Source organism: Oncorhynchus keta, chromosome 25, assembly GCF_023373465.1.
Source record: "Oncorhynchus keta strain PuntledgeMale-10-30-2019 chromosome 25, Oket_V2, whole genome shotgun sequence".
Lineage (NCBI taxonomy): Eukaryota > Metazoa > Chordata > Actinopteri > Salmoniformes > Salmonidae > Oncorhynchus > Oncorhynchus keta.
The window spans coordinates 2394794-2415716 of NC_068445.1; the positions used below are offsets into that span (position 1 = coordinate 2394794).

Consider the following 20923-nt stretch of genomic DNA (forward strand, 5'->3'; position numbering starts at 1 on the left):
ACACAATCCACACTTCACCCCCTGTACTGCTCTTACACAATCTCACATTTCACTTCACCCCCTGTACTGCTCTTACACAATCCACACTTCACCCCCTGTACTGCTCTTACACAATCCACACTTCACCCCACACTTCCCCTGTACTGCTCTTAGACAATCCACACTTCACCCCTGTACTGCTCTTAGACAATCCACACTTCACCCCTGCACTGCTCTTACACAATCCACACTTCACCCCTGTACTGCTCACACAATCCACACTTCACCCCCTGTACTGCTCTTACACAATCCACACTTCACCCCTTGTACTGCTCTTACACAATCCACACTTCACCCCCTGCACTGCTCTTAGACAATCCACACTTCACCCCTGTACTGCTCTTACACAATCCACATTTCACCCCTTGTACTGCTCTTACACAATCCCACTTCACTTAGACAATCCACACACCCCTGTACTGCTCTTACACAACAATCCACACAATTCACTTCACCCCCTGTACTGCTCTTACACAATCCACACTTCACCCCCTGTACTGCTCTTACACAATCCACACTTCACCCCCTGCACTGCTCTTAGACAATCCACACTTCACCCCCTGTACTGCTCTTAGACAATCCACACTTCACCCCCTGTACTGCTCTTAGACAATCCACACTTCACCCCCTGTACTGCTCTTAGACAATCCACACTTCACCCCGAACTGCTCTTACACAATCCACACTTCACCCCCTGTACTGCTCTTACACAATCCACACTTCACCCCCTGTACTGCTCTTACACAATCCACACTTCACCCTCTGCACTGCTCTTACACAATCCACACTTCACCCCCTGTACTGCTCTTACACAATCCACACTTCACCCCCTGCACTGCTCTTACACAATCCACACTTCACCCCCTGCACTGCTCTTAGACAATCCACACTTCACCCCCTGTACTGCTCTTACACAATCCACACTTCACCCCCTGCACTGCTCTTACACAATCCACACTTCACCCCCTGTACTGCTCTTACACAATCCACACTTCACCCCCTGTACTGCTCTTACACAATCCACACTTCACCCCCCGAACTGCTCTTAGACAATCCACACTTCACCCCCTGTACTGCTCTTACACAATCCACACTTCACCCCCTGTACTGCTCTTAGACAATCCACACTTCACCCCCTGCACTGCTCTTACACAATCCACACTTCACCCCTTGTACTGCTCTTACACAATCCACACTTCACCCCCTGTACTGCTCTTACACAATCCACACTTCACCCCCTGTACTGCTCTTAGACAATCCACACTTCACCCCCTGTCCTGCTCTTACACAATCCACACTTCACCCCCTGTACTGCTCTTAGACCCTCCACACTTCACCCCCTGAACGGCTCTTACACAATCCACACTTCACCCCCTGTACTGCTCTAACAAAATCCACACTTCACCCCCTGTACTGCTCTTAGACAATCCACACTTCACCCCCTGCACTGCTCTTACACAATCCACACTTCACCCCCTGCACTGCTCTTAGACAATCCACACTTCACCCCCTGAACTGCTCTTAGACAATCCACACTTCACCCCCTGCACTGCTCTTACACAATCCACACTTCACCCCCTGCACTGCTCTTACACAATCCACACTTCACCATCTGGTCAAAGCACTTATTCTCTTCCTCCCTCTATTTACCTCTCTGAATGTTCCATCAATATAATTAATGTTATATAATAATACACACAAAGTTCTATATTATTATTATATTTATATTATTTCCCCTTTTTAAAATCTTGCATTCCAATGCTTCCAAAAAAGCTCTCCTTCTCTCTCATTCCTTCCTCCTCATCCTCTGTTGACTCAGGGTCAATGTTCTACCCCTCCTTGCCAAACAGAGGGTAACACCCACCACCACCACCACCCCCGCCACTCAACCCCACCATCGGACCACAGCCCAGCAGACCAATGGAAGACAAGGAGAGCAGTGAGAGAGGGCAGACTCAGACCTACCCACAATCCCACAATGCCCGCCTGCCTCTCGAGTGACAGACAGACAGACAAACAGACAGACCCAGACTGTTTGCTGTGGGATTACTGTTCAAGCCTCTGGTCAGTCGAGAGGCATTCTAATGCCACCACTCCAGCTTGAGACAACAGAGCTTTGGCCAATAATTAGCTCTGTCGCATGAAGGAAGAGCCCCCCGGAGAGCAAACATCTATCCAACAAAGCAAGTAGTCATGTGGGTGTGTTGCCTGGCTTAACGTGAGAGGAGAGGAGGTCTTGAAATGTCAAGTCTCGCATATCTGTTATGAGAGCTCGCGCATTCACCGAGGTGACGTTTGAATTGAACACAGGAAATACGCTTGGTCTTGAGACACTCCCATTTGACCTATTTATTGTGCGATGGGAGCTGATAAGGCTGGAGCGTAAACACCGTGTAAACGTAAACGCCAGCGTTGTGGGTGAAACCGAATGTCCACCCGAAAAGAGAGGAACCCAACTAGCTGAGGTCCTGTGTTGACCATGTTGATGGGTGACTCTTCAGTCCCTGATGGGGATAGGGGCCACCGCCCAGAAGACTAAATAGACTTCTGTCTACCACACTAAAGAGACACACCTACCCATGACCACGGGCTAATTTTAAATCGCAAGAAACCTCACTTCACGCACACGTAAGTCTGTGTAAGGACCTGTGTGTGCAGTTTGAGAGGATGACCTCACCAGCACAGCTCCTGGAGGTGTATAAATAGCTCTGTGTGGGTTATTTAAAGGCTTATACCTCTCCACCTCGGAAACTAGCGGAAGGACAGCTTCCCTCCACCTCCAATGTAAAGAGAGAATCGTTCATTTTATGATCCATTCAGTAGATCCACCTCTGAACCTGCTGACGACACTAGCTTGTTCTGACCATAGACCTGGGTGTTGACCATAGCCTTAAAAGTAAGTTGGACACACCTGGACTGGACCGTGGACCATGTACACAAAGTACAGCGTCTACAACTCATGTAGTCACAACTGGGCACGCATTGGTGTATAAAATATGTGCTAGTCACACATCCCTCATCCGACTATGAATAAGTGGGTGTGCTTGTGTGTGTGTGTGTGTGTGTGTGTGTGTGTGTGTGTGTTATCTACTTTACATCAGGCACTGGGTTAAGCTCTTTGTACGAATGCGTAAGCATATTTGTGTTTGTGTTGTACAAAGTAAGTCTTTGAGTATTTCCCTACTCACTCTCACCAAGTGTGTTTGCTCTGGTGTGTGTGTGTGTGTGTACTTCTTTGTGCTCCTGTACTTGATGTGTGTGTTTCCTTCACTCACACATCCCCGTGCACCAGGCCGTAAACACTGTGTATGGACCAGCCGAAGCCCCCCAGCAGCACGATGACCAGGATGATAATGACCAGAGCAGGAAGTCCCCAGCCCAGCAGTAAGTAGACCAGGTAACGCCGCTCCGTGTGCTCGTCGTTCATCACCAACACCTGCCAAAAGTTCACTGCCTGGGAGAGTGGAGGGAAGGGGAGGTGGAGGGGAAGGGAAAAGAAGAGGGGAAGGGAGGGAAGAAAGGGAGGAGAAGGGAGGGAAGAGGGAGGAGTGGGGAGGAGAGGGGGAGGGGAGGGGAGATGGAGAGGGTGATGAGAGGAAGAGGAGTAGGGGGGGGTTGGGAGAAGTGGAGTGGGGAAGAGGAGAGGGGATTCGAGGAGGATAGAGAGCAAAAGGGGTTTAGTGAGGGGTTATCAGCCAGTAGGGAGGAAGAAACTCCAGCCGAAGAGCCAGAGGATTGTTCAGGAACCACATGGCTCACTACTGTTTGCTTTGTAATCTAGCGGAGTGGCAGGCTTGGATTATCTCCCTCGGTATTAGATGCTGTACACATTGTCCTAGAGAGGCTGACACTAAATACACTCCATAACTCTAGATTGTGATAATACCCGTAAAAGGCACAGCCAGGTCCTCATCTTTTCCTGCGCAAGAAAGGATCACATAATAATAGGAGAACAGAACATTGCACATTTGATTCCATTACATTCACGAGCTGAAAAGTTATCGGTGAATGGGTGGGTGCGGGGTCAAATGCCGGTCACACAAAACCCATGTCACCTTCCATGATCAGTCTCCTGCTCTGAGTGTTGCATCATCAGCAGCGGAGAGAGAGTAAGGGAGAAAGAGCACGAGAGAGCGGGAGAGAGAGAGAGAGAGAAACGGTTGTGTAATGCATCATATTGGACTGCTAATGGAGTGACACATTGATTGGAGCTCCATGTACATACTTCCTCAACTGGGCCGACCAACCAGTGCTCCCGCACAGTGGCTACCCAGGCTATCTGCATTGTGTCCCACCCACCACCCGCCAACCCCTCTTTCACGCTACTGCTACTCTCTGTTCATCATATATGCATAGTCACTTTAACCATACCTACATGTACATACTACCTCAATCAGCCTGACTAACCGGTGTCTGTATGTAGCCTCGCTACTTTTGTAGCCTCTACTGTATATAGCCTGTCTTTTTACTGTCGTTTTATTTCTTTACTTACCTATTGTTCACCTAATACCTTTTTTGCACTATTGGTTAGAGCCTGTAAGTAAGCCTTTCACTGTAAGGTCTACTTACACCTGTTGTATTCGGCGCACGTGACGAATAAACTTTGATCAGTGATAGCTGGGGGTGTGAATAAACCAATTAGGAGTCAGTCGGGTTTGTGTTGTTTCCTTCAGCACGACCACTGGCTCCGGATAGGCCGGGGAGGCTTTGGCAAGTATTGGCTTGCCGTTACATAATGTTGTGGAGCCCTATGGTAAGACAGTCCTAGCCGGGCGTCTGTATCCAAGATGCTCACCGTAAGGGCTCGTAGACTGGCTGACTGTTATGTTTTGGCTCTGGGCCAGCCTGTATTCCCCCATTGCACCGCTCAACTGGGCCATTGCAATCCAAAATGTAATTTCCCTGTGTTTTATATATATTTCCACACTATGAGATTTGGAGTAGTATTGTGACATTTAAAAAATGATGATAATCCCCTTTTAGTGTAAGCTGTTTGAAAAGGCCGCCTGAAAATTCAGCTTGTTTTTGGTAGGATGACTTTTTGGCCTGCCTGGTGACATCAGGTGGTAAATTAGTTAATAGACCAATAAGAAAGAGAGTTCCAAACCTCTCTGCAAATAAGAGTTCGTTTTCAGTTTTCCCCCACTCTACTCCCAGACTGTCCTAGCAAAATTCTTGCTTGAGAAATTGCTTTTGCTAAGAAGCTATTTTTGTTTCTTGTAGACCATTTTAAGTAAGGTACTTAGTCGTTACCCAGAGATGATTTGGTATTGAGATTTTTAAAATGGTGCATTGAACCTTTAATGCTGATTTAGTGCAATATGGATGGTCTGTGAAAGCCTCCTGGCTGGCGTCCGCGCATACGCCACTTAGCAAAAAGCTGATACCTGACGACTCAAGGAGAGGGAGGGTAGTGGGTGGACTCCCCATCTGATCAATATTATGGAGTATCGGAAAGAGAGCGGGGACGTCGATGAAGCCAGGGGTGTCAGCGATATTCTCATGAGCTACTACCGCAGAAAGAGAGACGTGAAACCAGAGAAGACGCATCAGACATCACATCTTGGTGGTTTCAAACACACTTTCCAGTGTGTATTGCAGTTGACCTTTTCCACCACCAAATCAGCTCAACTAATACCGTGTGTTTCCATCACGCCAGGCTGCCAGCGTTCTGCCAACATTTAGCTGTGAGCCAGTGCAAACTGCACTGTTTCCTATTGACTTACGAAGAAATCTCAGAGTCAAACTTTATTAATTCAAACATCTCCCAGGTCATCTTGAAAGTATTTCAATCAGGCCTGAGAAACATAGATAATGCAGTTACACGGCTACTACTGTATGTCCCTGTCAGACTGCAAAGCTGTACTCCATTAGCAAATGTTTTAATTTGAATTTGTTTTTGAATTTTACCCCCTTTTCTCCCCAATTTCGTGGTATCCAATTGTTTAGTAGCTACTATCTTGTCTCATCGCTACAACTCCCGTACGGGCTCGGGAGAGACGAAGGTTGAAAGTCATGCGTTCTCTGACACACAACCCAACCAAGCCGCACTGCTTCTTAACACAGCGCCATCCGACCCAGAAGCCAGCCGGAGGAAACACTGTGCAACTGGTAACCTTGGTTAGCGCGCACTGCGCAAGGCCCGCCGCAGGAGTCGCTGGTGCGCGATGAGACAGGGATTTCCCTACCGGCCAAACCTTCACTAACCCGGACGACGCTAGGCCAATTGTGCGTCGCCCCACGGACCTCCCGGTCGCGGCCGGTTACGACAGCGCCTGGGCGCGAACCCAGAGTCTCTGGTGGCGCAGCTGGCGCTGTACAGCTGGCGCAGTACAGCGCCCTTAACCACTGCGCCACCCGGGAGGCCCATTAGCTAATCTTTTCATTTTCAGAAAAATGACTTTTAGGTGCCACAGACAGATCACATCCAGTACATAAACAACTAGAGCTTTCCCCCGCGTCACAAAGAACAGAAGTGGAGCGCCGCAGGTGAAGATAACAGCCTGTTATTGCAAGAAGCGGGTGCAGTTCATTTGGGGTATAACTCCGAGGTACGGTGTGCAGTTATGTGAGAATGGAAGAGGGTCAGAAGGGGGTGTGTTTATGTGGGGTTGGGGGGGGGTGTAAGAGAACTTGGAACCCCAATCTTATCACACAAGTACCAGCACAAATACACGACGTACACGCTAACCTGGGATTTTGCCACACATTACATAAAAACGCACGTGTCAGGTAAAGTACAAAGGTAAGAATGAACATCTATTTCTGCCAAGTGACAGAGTCACAAAATTCCTATTTGACATGGTAGAACTGTAATTGTATTCATGAAATCAAACTATCTATGGAAAGATACAAACCAATTTCCCTTTCAAAGCCTCAAATCCGATCCGTTGACTTATCATTTCAAGGAGTGCCCTACAATTAAATTCAGGAAGAGTTGACAAATAACAAATGGCAGCGCAAAGGATATGAGCATCCGAGGTGCAGTATATAAATTCTAGCGTCCACAATTGGTCTTTGATGACAGAAATGCTGCCACTCAACGCCGACTATCGTACGAGAGAGAGAGAGAGAGAGACAGAGAGAGGGGGAGCACCCTGACTGAATGACCCTCATTGTTCACACAAGCGGAAAATGGGCATACATGGACCTTGCGTGCCAACGTGTGTGCCAAGGCAGCATAGGACTATCAGAACAGCTTTCAACAGGTTGGCGCAGGTGTACAGATGGCCCGGAGAACAGTATGCCAGTCTTTCAGGGTCTGCTCTGTGCCATTGTTCAGGTCTACACTTCTTTCGACAACCCACCCGTCAACAGGTTGTCGCAGGTGTACAGATGGCCCGGAGAACAGTATGCCAGTCTTTCAGTGGTTCTGTAGCTCAGTTGGTAGAGCATGGCGCTTGTAACGCCAGGGTAGTGGGTTCGATTCCCGGGACCACCCATACGTAGAATGTATGCACACATGACTGTAAGTCGCTTTGGATAAAAGCGTCTGCGAAATGGCATATATTATTATTATTATTATTTCAGGGCCTGCTCTGTGCCATTGTTCAGGTCTACACTTCTTTAGACAACCCACCTGTCGACGGGTTGCATCTGACCTTAAACGAGGCTGATCATTCGATAAAAAGTCTAAAGTGGATTTTGATAATACATACACAGCATCAGTGGCGAACCTTGACTAAGGGACTCAGGCCCTTCAGTGGAACAAAAAAAAGTATCTAATATGTAGTATCAAACCAAAAGAAATCAAGAAAATAACGGAAACATAGCATCACTTAATGCGCTTTTGTATTCATGTGACTACGACTGGACTCACAGAGGGAGCATATTTGGAAATGTAATGAGACGACTCACCAAACCAACATTGTCCTGGTTCGTTTAGGGTTAGAGCAGTATGTATGAAATGTTTTAGAATAAGAGTGCTGATTTAGGATCAGCTTTGCCTTTTATATCGATCAGAATGAACACGACTCAATGTACAGGTGAGACCTGATCCTAGATCAGCACACTGACTCCAAGAAGCTTGATTACATACAGGCCCAGGTGTCAGCAGCAGGCCTTACCTGTATGAGCATCCAGCTGAACTGGCTGAGGTGGAAGTAGTGGGAGAAGAGGCCCAGGACAGCACAGCTGTCCTCGGAGAAGACACGACCTCGGAACGCCGTCACCAGGAAACAGATCTACAACACACACACACAGAGACAGAGAGACAGAGAGACAGAGAGACAGAGAGACAGAGAGAGAGAGAGAGAGAGAGAGAGAGAGAGAGAGAGAGAGAGAGAGAGAGAGAGAGAGAGAGAGAGAGAGAGAGAGAGAGAGAGAGAGAGAGAGAAAGAGGAGTCAGCTGAAATGCCCACAGAAATACACACAAACAAACACGCAGCAAAATGAAAAAGAAAAAAAACATTTGCTTGTATACTATGCTCTTCACTACACAACATCCAGCCTCCTCAATCTCACACACACTAATACAGTTCATGCAAAATAACACTGGCACAAAAACACTTATACTTTCCCCATTTACACTTTCCCTCTGCGGTCTGAGCTCAGCCGGCTAGTATTAGGAACAGTTTGAAATTTACTGGGGTGGTGGGGTGGTCCAAAATAGGGGAGGGTTGTGTAACTTTTGGGGGGGTTTGGGGAGGGTTGTATGTTTTTTTATTGTAGCGAATTTTTTCCCCCTGGTTTACATTCTCCATTTCATAGGTTTTGCTATTTCATTTCTTCCATCCTAGCAGCATGTCCTCATTTGCTTGCATGCGCCAACCCTATATCAGGGTACTTCCCTTATGCACTACGCTTTTCCGTGCACCAACTAAACCACAGGTAAATATAGTCTACCAGTCAAACTGTCTATCCTGCCCTCTAGCCACCATTCATAGTGGTGGGTGGATCGTATGTCAGGATCTGCAATAAGCTAAGTAGCAATCATACCACACATAAAATCATTTGAAGCTGCATAAAAAAAACTGTGACGCCAGACACTACAGCTCAAAAAGCTCCCCTATTGATCTTTTTTATTTTTTACCTTTATTTAACCAGGCAAGTCAGTTAAGAACAAATTCTTATTTTCAATGACGGCCTAGGAACAGTGGGTTAACTGCCTGTTCAGGGGCAGAACGACAGATTTTGTACCTTGTCAGCTCTGGGGTTTGAACTTGCAACCTTCCGGTCACTAGTCCAACGCTTTAACCACTAGGCTACCCTGCCGCCCCATTGTTTAGGGACAATGGATGTATCCGACCCAGACAAGCCAACAACACCACCACCACCACAATGCAATGAACAATTGCATTAATGTTTTCAAGAGAGCCAAAAAAAATGACACTCTCGGCTGTTAAACCGAAGTGAAAGTGTCAATTTGAATAACAGCGCAAAAGCCCTGCCATTTGAATATTTCATGCCGTTTGGATAAACTCTCGTCGGTTGATAAGGTGTAGAACGGCACAGTAGCAGGCTTTTAAGGCTGTATTTTAACTTCTGATGCTAAGATCTGTTGCGGATCACATCATTCTCCCACGTCGTCCTATAACAACGTGGCCACATATGCTCCCAGCAGGTCCAGTGATTCAGGGAAGCTTAATGCGCACTCTGCTTCCTCTTCTAGCGGCTATACCCTCGCCCACTCATACCTAATGCTTCAACATAGCATAAATATAGCCTATACTGCAAACCATGATGTTGAAGCGCCCGAAGTTGGTATGCTTTGCCTATTGGTTGGGTCGTGCACTGGCACAGAAACCTGTTGATATAAAGATGGCATTATTATTGTCTGCAACCAGCTCTGATCGTAGTGTAATGAAACATGTAGGGAGAGTAAGGTCGTCAGTGGTGGTCGGCGAACCCTCAACCCTCTGGCCCGTAGCCCTGCGTGGCATCGACTGTGCCAAAAAAGCATGCTACAGTGGCAAAGTCGATATCCACGTTTATCGACACAGAGTCGCTACAATTATTTGTGTTTATGGTCCCTAAACATTATTTTGAGTTCCTTCCATGAGGGGGGGGAGGGTGTGCAACATTTTTTTTACAGTGCAAGGGGAGGGGAAAGGGGGTCCATTTTTGTTTATGACACCCCGAGTTGGACCAGTCCTATCCCTTCCCCCTCCTGTAGACCTGTTACATCACAATGCGCAAAGGCTGGCAGGACCAAAATAAATAACAACAAGTGACAAATACTTCCTGGGTACCCGTCCAGGACCCTGTGTGTGTGTCCTACCGAAGGGCACTTCAGTGCACACTGTGTGTGTGTGTGTGTGTGTGTGTGTGTGTGTGTGTGTGTGTGTGTGTGTGTGTGTGTGTGTGTGTGTGTGTGTGTGTGTGTATATAACCTGACTGTACAAAACATTAAGGACACTTTCCTAATATTGAGTTGCACCCGCACATTTTGCCCTCAGAACAGCCTCAATTTGTTGGGGAAGGTGTCGAAAGCATTCCACAGGGATGCTGGCCTATGTTGACTCCAATGCTTCCCATAGTTGTGTCAAGTTGGCTGGATGTCCTTTGGGTGGTGGACCATTCTTGATACACACGGGAAACTGTTGAGCGTGACAAACCCAGCAGCGTTGCAGTTCTTTATACAAACCAGTGCACCTGGCACCTACTACCGTAACCAGTTCAAAGACACTTAAATATTGTCTTGCCCATATACCCTCTGCATGGCACACATTACATGTCTGAATTTCCTCAAGGCTTAAACATCCTTCTTTAGCCTGTCTCCTCCCCTTCATCTACACTGATGGAAGAGGATTTAATAAGTGACCTCAATAAGGGATCATAACTTTCACCTGGATTCACCTGGTCAGTCTATGTCATGGAAAGAGTGTCCTTAATGTTTTGAAAACTCAGTGCATATCTGTCGGTGTGTGTGTGTGTGTGTGTGTGTGTGTGTGTGTGTGTGTGTGTGTGTGTGTGTGTGTGTGTGTGTGTGTGTGTGTGGTATGTGAGTGCGTGTATATGGGAGGGACCTAATTTAATTAGCGATTGGGGGGGAATTCAGAAAAGCCATGACGACAGCTGAAAATACTGCAGCTCTCTAACGGCAGAGCTTAATTAACCCATGGGACAGAGCCTTGTGCCACTGCCAAGCACAGCACCATCTCTGCTTATGTAACCGTGGCTGCCACCTGGCCCGGTGCCAGTGCTGAAGGCCAGGGAAGGAGGGACGGAAGGAGCGAGGGAGGGTGAGGAGGGACGGAAGGAGCGAGGGAGGGTGAGGAGGGACGGAAGGAGAGCGAGGGAGGGTGAGGAGGGACGGAAGGAGCGAGGGAGGGTGAGGAGGGAGAGAGAAGGAGGACATCGAGTCTCCTAACTCTGCCTTTACATAGATGAAGCCAAGAAAGGGAATGAGCAAGAGACAGAGAGAGAGGAAGATGGAAAAAGAGCAGGGAGAGACAGCGCCTGCACACCTGCCAGACTGCCAGGAGTGACGGATAGGAAGGCTACAGCACATCCAGACGGCAGGCTGCACCAAGCACACCTGCAGAATGATGCTTCTTCATCTGTCTCACAACTCTCTAGGTGCCCCCATCCTTGTCATCACAACATCATTCTGCAGCTAACTCATCAATGTACCCTATGCTGGTGTAAACACACAGTATTTGTATATTGCATAACATTTGAATAGGACATTAGATCAAGATGTCTGTGTATAAGTTGTTGGGAAAGTAGTTAGAACAGCTGATTTGTGTCAAGCGTCATCGTCTGATGCTAAGAATGAGCTCACCCAGTGCTATAATTTGACACTTCTGAAGGTTCATACACATATAATGGCGTCGGAGGAGATGGCTGCCGTTTTTTTGGGCTCCTAACCAACTGTGCTATTTTGTGTGCTTTTTCGCATTGTTTGTAACTTATTTTGTACATAATGTTTCCGCCATCGTCTCTTATGACCGAAAAGAGTTTCTGGCTATCAGAACAGCGATGACTCTATCCTCCTGATTCCTGCTTACAAGCAAAAACTAAAGCAGGAGGTGCCAGTGACTCGCTCAATACGGAAGTGGTTAGGTGACGCGGATCCTAAGCTACAGGACTGTTTTGCTAGCACAGACTGGAATATGTCACGGGATTCATCCGAGCAGTATGCTACATCAGACTCCGGCTTCGTCAATAAGTGCACCGACGGCGTCGTCCTCACTGCTAATCCAATCGGCACCCAAACTATTTGCATTGACCCCCCGTCTTTACGCTGCTGCTTCTCGCTGTTCATTATTTAGGCATAGTCACTTTACCTCCATGTCCATATTACCTCAATTACCTCGACTAACCTGTACCCCCGCACATTGACTCGGTACCGGTACCCCCTGTATATAGCCTCGTTATTGTCATTGTTATTTGAACTGTTTTATATTGGTTATATTGGCTTTTAAAGTAAGCATTTCACTGTAAGGTCTACCTACACCTGTTGTATTTGACATATGTAACAAAGTCCATTTGATTTCTATGACAGTACACTCAACAGTGGCATGTTAGCTTTAATGAATCTAGTTGATGTGGCTACTAAAACAGCAGTAACGTTTGATCGGTGGAAGATAATCCTGTTCTGGTGTCAGATGTAAATAGCAGAGACCACGATGCCATACGGTGTACGTTATTTCTTCTAAAGTCCTGGGACAGTGGTCAAAGTAGCTGATTTGGGGGTCAAAGGTTACATTGTTTACGGGCCGAATAGAATGTTTGAAGTCACAGCTTCAGAATGAACGTTTTTAACAACGGGGAGGTTTAGAATGTTGAAGAAATCCCATTAAAGTGGATGAAGTTGAATAAAGGTTTAATAGTTGAAAAAGTATAAGTGGGGTCAAAATGGTGTATGCAAAGCACATGTCATGCATTTCACTGTAAGGTGTGTTGTACTCGGCGCATGTGACAAATGCAACTTAATTTGATTTGTTTGATTTTAAAATGTTGAATTGCGTATCGAGCTTAAAACAGTCTAAGACTAGTGGCGTGCTAAATAATAACTACAATAAAACATCATTTAAAAAATATATATATATATTTAAAAGTGTGGCTGCTGTCGCAAGCCACATCAATAAGCCGCACCTTTGAATTTACACAACGTTTGTGCGAGCCAGGGAGTTAGATTCTTGACAGGACATATTATATCTGCATACTGAGTCATGTTAAGTCTCGCTGTTGGAATGAATACGTTTTCACAGCAGACTCAGGGACTAGTCAGGTTGACACTCCCTAACGTCAGGGCTACAAGAATATATATCAACAAAACAGGTCACCTTTTTTAAGATCCTGACAAGGGTTCCGTTCCTTAGGCCTACAGTCGCGACGAGTCTTATAACTACTGCTTTCGCAACCCTGTAAATCACCAGAGGACCATTTGCTAACATAGGGAACCCAATAGATTTCCATGATAGATCAACATTGGTGTCAAAAACCCTACAAGAATCCTATGATAGGTAGCTGGGGTCACTAGCCCAGAGAACATCAAAGACCAACAGCTCTCCATATAAGGAGAGAGAGAGAGAGAGAGAGAGAGAGAGAGAGAGAGAGAGAGAGAGAGAGAGAGAGAGAGAGAGAGAGAGAGAGAGAGAGAGAGAGAGAGAGAGAGAGAGAGAGAGAGAGAGAGAGAGAGAGAGAGAGAGAGAGAGAGAGAGAGAGAGAGAGAGAGAGAGAGAGAGAGAGAGAGAGAGAGAGAGAGAGAGAGAGAGAGAGAGAGAGAGAGAGAGAGAGAGAGAGAGAGAGAGAGAGAGAGAGAGAGAGAGAGAGAGAGAGAGAGAGAGAGAGAGAGAGAGAGAGAGAGAGAGAGAGAGAGAGAGAGAGAGAGAGAGAGAGAGAGAGAGAGAGAGAGAGAGAGAGAGAGAGAGAGAGAGAGAGAGAGAGAGAGAGAGAGAGAGAGAGAGAGAGAGAGAGAGAGAGAGAGAGAGAGAGAGAGAGAGAGAGAGAGAGAGAGAGAGAGAGAGAGAGAGAGAGAGAGAGAGAGAGAGAGAGAGAGAGAGAGAGAGAGAGAGAGAGAGAGAGAGAGAGAGAGAGAGAGAGAGAGAGAGAGAGAGAGAGAGAGAGAGAGAGAGAGAGAGAGAGTAAGAGAGAGAGAGAGTAAGAGAGAGAGCAAGAAGAGAGAGAGAGCAAGAGAGAGAGGGCAAGAGAAGAGAGAGAGAGAGAGAGAGAGAGCAAGAGAGAGAGCAAGAGAGAGAGAGCAAGAGAGAGAGCAAGAGAGAGAGCAAGAGAGAGAGCAAGAGAGAGAGCAAGAGAGAGCAAGAGAGAGAGCAAGAAGAGAGAGAGCAAGAGAGAGAGAGAGAGAGAGAGAGAGCAAGAGAGAGAGAGCAAGAGAGAGAAGAGAGAGAGAGAGCAAGAGAGAGAGCAGAGAGAGAGCAAGAGAGAGAGCAAGAGAGAGAGCAAGAGAGAGAGAGAGAGAGAGAGCAAGAGAGAGAGAGCAAGAGAGAGAGCAAGAGAGCAAGAGAGAGAGAGAGAGAGAGAGAGAGAGCAAGAGAGAGAGAGAGAGAGCAAGAGAGAGCAAGAGAGAGAGAGAGCGAGAGAGAGAGCAAGAGAAGAGAGAGAGAGAAAGAGAGAGAAAACAAGCAAGCTCTCCCTTCCAACCAAACAAGTTATGCATTAGGTCGCGCGGCCCTATCACGCCACAGCTACGCTCAATTTACTTCACAATGCAGTCGCCCAGGCAACCTAGCGTAACAAATATTGCATAAAGCAGTCTCATATCACCTCGCCCCCGAGGTAACACTTCCACTAAGGTGGTTGATTCCTTCCCTCTCTCCCACTCCCTTTCAGAAACTCTGAGCCAGCACTTAATGAATCATTGCAGGGTTTGTCTCCTCTCCTATAGGCCTGGATCCTATGTTGAGTTTGGGGCTTTATTTAGATAAACAATGAGGTAACTCTGTTTTCCGTTAGTTTTGCAGCTCTGTATGGTGTGAGAAGGGGAGGGGCGATTCAGGAAGGAAACCGGGGCAAGAGCTGCCTGGAATGAAGCCTTTGAACCAGGTGGCTACTAGGAAGTGTGATTCCGGGCAGCAGTTATTTGCCCCGAATAAAACCTTGGCCTGGCCAAGGGCACAGCATGCCACAGTCATCACACACACACACACACACACACACACACACACACACACACACACACACACACACACACACACACACACACACACACACACACACACACACACACACACAGAGAGGAGAAGGAATAAGGGATGATTTCATAAGTGTTACATTAAAGCCCGTGTTTTCCTCTTCTTCTCATGCCCTGACAGTGTTTATTGCATAGCAGTGAGAGGGTCAGGTCTCCTCAATAAGACCAGCCCCAGACAGAGCCAATTCATTGATCATAGCCAATTCATTGATCATAGCATGAACCGTGTTTTCTGGATTATCAAGGGGCGGTGGTCTTGGTTAGAGCTCTATGGTGTGGGCTCAGTGGAGCATACAGGACAGGATCACTGGATCACTGAGTGGATCCCCTACAGATTTAATTTGGGTATCTATCCACCTGGGATAGAAAGCCTGGGCTTTCGTGAGTAATATATTGTGATTGCAGATATTGCACACAATATTGCCCGTTCATACAAGAGCAATCAAATCCCATCTAGTCTAATCTATATATCAAATAAAACAAATTATTTGATCAAATGCATTATCACATTTAAAAAAAAAAAAACAACAACTGCCATACTTGAGTAAAAGTAAAGATACCTTAATAGAAAATGACTCAAGTAAAAGTGAAATTCACCTAGTAAAATACTACTTGAGTAAAATTATTTGATTTTAATGATACTTAAGTATCAAAAGTAAATGTAATTTTATATACATACGTATCAAAAGTAAAAGTATAAATAATTTAAAATTTGTTTTGTTAGGCAAACCAGACGGCACGATTTTCTTGTTTTTTAATTTTACGGAGAGTCAGGGGCACACTCCAACACTCAGACATCATTTACAAATGAAGCATTTGTGTTTAGTGAATCCGCCAGATCAAAGGCAGTACGGATGCCCGGGGATGTTCTTTTGATAAGTGTGTGAATTGGACCGTTTTTCAGTCCTACTAAGCATTCAAAATGGACTTTTGGGTGACAGGGAAAATTTAAAAAGTACATTATTTTCCTAAGGAATGGAGTGAAGCAAAAGTAAAAGTTGTCAAAAATATAAATACTAAAGTAAAATATCCCAGATACCCTGGACCCACTCCAATTTGCAAACCACCCCAACAGACCACCCCGTCGTCCACAGACGATGCAATCTCAATTGCACTGCCCTCCCAACTAGACAAGAGGAATACCTGCGTGAGAATGCAGTTAACTGACTACAGCTCAACACCTCAACTCCAAGCTCATCATCAGACCCTGAGACTGAACACCTCCCTCTGCAGCTGGATCCTGGACTCCTGACAGGCCAACCTTAGGTGGTGAGGGTAGGCGACAACACCTTCGCCACACTGTCCTTCAACACGGGGGATCCCAGGGGTGCATGCTTAGCTCCGTCCTGTACTCCCTGTTTACCAATGACTGTGCGGCCACGCACAGCTTCAAAGTCCATTATCAAGTTTGCTGATGACACGACGGTTGTAGGCCTGATCACAGATGGCAATGAGACAGCCTAAAGGGAGAGGTCAGAGACCTGGCAGTGTGGTGCCAGGACAACAATCTCTCTCTCTCAACGTCAGCAAGAACAAGGAGCTAATTGTGGACTACAGGAAACAGGGGTGTGTGCACACCCCCATCTACATCGACGGGGCAGCATTGGACAGGGTCAAGAGCTTCAAGTTCCTCAGTGTCCACATCACTGAGGACATAACATGGTCCTCTCACACCAGCACAATTGTGAAGGCGTAACCAACAGGCTCCGAGACAGCTTCTTTCCACCATGCTGTTCTGCTATTATTGACTGTTAGTACCATTAGGATTTATCCTGCTACCAGTCACTTTTTTACCTACCTCAATTACTCCATTACCCCTGCACATTGTAATATTGGTACTGGCACTGTCATGTATATAGTTTGCATTTTTTTTCCCTTCGCTCATATTTCTCTTTACTTGATATTGACTACTGCGTTGTTGGGAAAGAGCTTGTAATTAAGCATTTCATTTGTACCATTTTAAGTGGATTTAAAAATATATATATACTTAAATAATACTTTATTAACAAGTATATACAAAATTATCTCAATTGGAACAATTTTAAATAGATTTAATGCATTTAATGTACATTTTATTTGTATTTTATTAACATTTAAGTATATTAAATATACTTAAAACTATTTAAATTGGGACACTTTTTTTGTACTTAAGTATATATTAGTATATTAGATAAAGAGCAAAACGAATATACATTTAATACATCTTAAGTACATTTTATGTATATTTCTCATTATACTAAAACTGTATTTGAATTCATGTATTTTTCTTTATAAAAAGAGTGTATTTATAATGTGTTTCAAGTATACTTTTAAAAATACACTTGATCTAAACCAGCTTTTGTAATTAGTAATTAGCCATTCATTGACCAAAGCATTTGTGGATGGAGCAGCAACTTACAAATAACACTTTTGAGAACTGTGCACCATTGGCATTTCCCACTTTAGTTGTTCACATTACGGCAATAAACTAACATTTCAATAAAATGTGTAATACGTCATGTGGAAAATGAACATCAAAACATTTGAATAAGCTAAATATGAGGAAGAAAATCACATTATAAATCAAAACGTCCTTCTGTAGCTCAGTTGGTAGAGCATGGCGCTTGTAACGCCAGGGTAGTGGGTTCGATCCCCGGGACCACCCATACGTAGAATGTATGCACACATGACTGTAAGTCGCTTTGGATAAAAGCGTCTGCTAAATGGCATATATTATTATTATTATTATATTAAAACTTCAGCTGCAGAAAAGGATGCTTGGTAATATGCACATTTTTGTGCACATGTGTTTTTTTGAAAGTATACTTTAAATATATTTTGTGGTCATTTAAGTGAAATATACTTCTTTACTCAAGTATATTTTCTTAAGATATTAAAAAGTATACTATCAGGAAGCATGTTGCTCAGGTGCGCATGTTTCCTTATGCGGAATAAACAAGAGTTATCACTGTCAACTTTCTCTGCACTCTTCTGAACATGAATTCAGAAATGAATTCAAAACTTATTATTGGCACTGACACCACAGTGCCTTTCAAAACTATTCATACCCCTTGGATTTCTTAACATTTTATTGTTACAAAGTGGGATTCAAATGGATTTAATTGTATTTTGTGTCAACAATCTACAGAAAATACTCCAATGTGTAACAGCCGTTGGCGGTGGAAGAAGGTGAGGACCAATGTGCAGCGTGGTAAGTGTTCTAGGTTGTCCTCTAGAATTTTGCCTGACCTTAGCTACATTCCGTTTTTTTTTTATCTGGAAAAACTACCCAATATTTGCCTATGTCAAACATACCCATACCCAGATGCAGCCACCACCATGCTTGAAAATAAGGCGGAAGTTACGCAGTGATGTGTTGTGTTGGATTTGCCCCAAACATAAGTCTTTGAATTTAGGCCCAATTTTTTTTTGCAATATTACTTTACTATTTGCACTATTACTTGTTCCATACAAGATATATGTTATAATTCTTTTCATTCTGTCATTTAAATCATTCTTGTGGAGTCCCTATAAAGTTGTTTATCCATCCTCAGTTTTCTCCCATCACAGCCATTGAACATTGTAACTGTATTTACAATCTCACCAATGGCCTGGTAACATCCCTGACCGGTTTCATTCCTGTCCTACAGCTCAGTTCAGAGAGAGGACTGTAACTTTGATGTGTCTGGGTGGTTTAATGTATAATCCACAGCATAATTATTGACTTGATCATGCTTTTTGAAAAAAATGGTGCTGAAGAAGAAGGCAGAAGTTTTACATGTCCCCAACCGATTGGGTTTTTCTTTCTTTATTATTTTTCGACTTATTTTGTACATAAAGTTGCCGCTACCGTCTCTTATGACTGAAAATTATTTCTGGACATCAGGACTGCGATTACTCACCACAGACTGGCAGAATACTTTTTTTGTCCTTTAACGAGTCTGACGAGCCCGACGTGAACAATATACTGCTTTCTCGGGAAAAGGCCCAGAGCCCTGTGATTTGAGTGAAGTGGAGAAAAGGGGGCCAGAGGGAGGCCTGCCTTCTGAGAATTCTTAGGTGATCGAATAAACCCTCACTTCCTTCCATTCTGCTAGCAAACATGCAATCTTTGGAGAATAAAATCAATGACCTACGGGCAAGATTCAACTACCAACGGTACATTCAAAACGGCAATATCTTATGCTTCACGGAGTCGTGGCTGAATGATGACACTATCAACATGGTTATACGCTGTACCGGTAGGATAGAACAGCGGCGTCTGGTAAGACAAGGGGAGGCCGGACTGTATTTTTGAAAATAACAGCTGGTGCACAATATCTAAGGAAGTCTCGAGCTATTGCTCGCCTGAGGTAGAGTTTCTCATGATAAGCTGTAGACCATACTATCTACCTAGAGAGTTTTCATCTGTATTTTCCGTAGCTGTTTACATACCACCACAGTCAGAGGCTGGCACTAAGACAGCATGAGTTTATTCTGCCAAAAGCAAACAAGAAAACGCTCACCCAGAGCCGGCGCTCCTAGTAGCCAGGACTTTAATGCAGGGAAACTTAAATCCGTTGTACCAAATTTCTATCAGCATTTTAAATGTGCAGCCAGGGGGAAAAAACTCTGGACCACCTTTACTCAACACACAGAGACGCACACAAAGCTCTTCCTCGCACTCCATTTGAAAATCTGACCATAATTCTAGACTGGAATATGTTCCGGGATTCCTCCGATGGCATTGAGGAGTACACCACATCAGTCACCGACTTCATCAATAAGTGCATCGATGACGTCTTCCCCCACAGTGACCCGACGTACATACCCTAACCGGAAGCCATGGATTACAGGGAACATCTGCACAGAGCTAAAGGCTAGAGCTGGCACTGTCAAGGAGTGGGACTCTAACCCGGAAGCTTATAAGAAATTCCGCTACGCCCTCTGACGAACCATCAAACAGGCAAGGCGTCAATAAAGGACTACGATCTAATCATACTACACCAGCTCCGAAGCTTGTTGGATGTGGCAGAGCTTGCAAACTATTACAGATTACAAAGGGAAGCACAGCAGAGAGTTGCCCAGTGACACGAGCCTACGAGACGAGCTAAATTACTTGTATGCTCGCTTCGAGGCAAGTAACACTGAAACATGCATGAGAGCACCAGCAGTTCTGGACGACTGTGTGATCACGCTCTCCACAGCTGATGTGAGTAAGACCTTTAAACAGGTCAACATTCACAAGGCCGAAGGGACAGGTGGATAACCAGGATGTGTACTGCGAGCTTGCGCTTACCAACTGGCATGTGTCTTCACTGATATTTTCAACCACTCCCTGTCCGAGTCTGTAATACCAAAATGTTTTAAGCAGACCACCAAAGTGGCTGTGCCCAAGAACAGTAAAGTAACTTGCCTAAATGACTACCGACCCGTAGCACTCACGTCTGTAGCCATGAAGTGCTTTGAAAGGCTGGTCATGGCTCACATCAACACCATTATCCCAGAAACCCTAGACCCACTCCAATTTGCATACCGCCCCAACAGATCCACAGGAGATGCAGTCCCTATTGCACTAAACACTGCTCTTTCCCACCTGGACAAAAATAACACCTATGTGAGAATGCTATTCATTGACTACAGCTCAGCGTTCAACACCATAGTGCCCTCAAAGCTCATCAATAAGCTAAGGACCCTGGGACTAAACACCTCCCTCATCAACTGGATCCTGGAATTCCTGATGGGCCACCCCCCTGGTGGTAAGGGTAGGTAACAACACTTCCGCCACACTGATCCTCAACACAGGGGCCCCTCAGGGATGCATGC

At 45.4% G+C, this 20923-nt stretch overlaps 1 protein-coding gene across 3 annotated transcripts in view; it reads right to left on the reverse strand.

The window, feature by feature from the left end:
• adgrv1 (adhesion G protein-coupled receptor V1) overlaps positions 1–20923 on the reverse strand; it is a 189801-nt gene that overhangs the window by 38225 nt on the left and 130653 nt on the right. For 2 of the 3 annotated variants that reach the window (XM_052478489.1, XM_052478488.1), the window contains 2 exons: positions 8106–8222; positions 3315–3493 (listed from right to left, as the gene is read on the reverse strand). In XM_052478489.1, the coding sequence (XP_052334449.1) occupies positions 3315–3493; positions 8106–8222 (296 nt within the window). The remainder of the gene's footprint in view (positions 1–3314; positions 3494–8105; positions 8223–20923) is intronic. The other variant, XM_052478490.1, reaches the window with a different exon arrangement.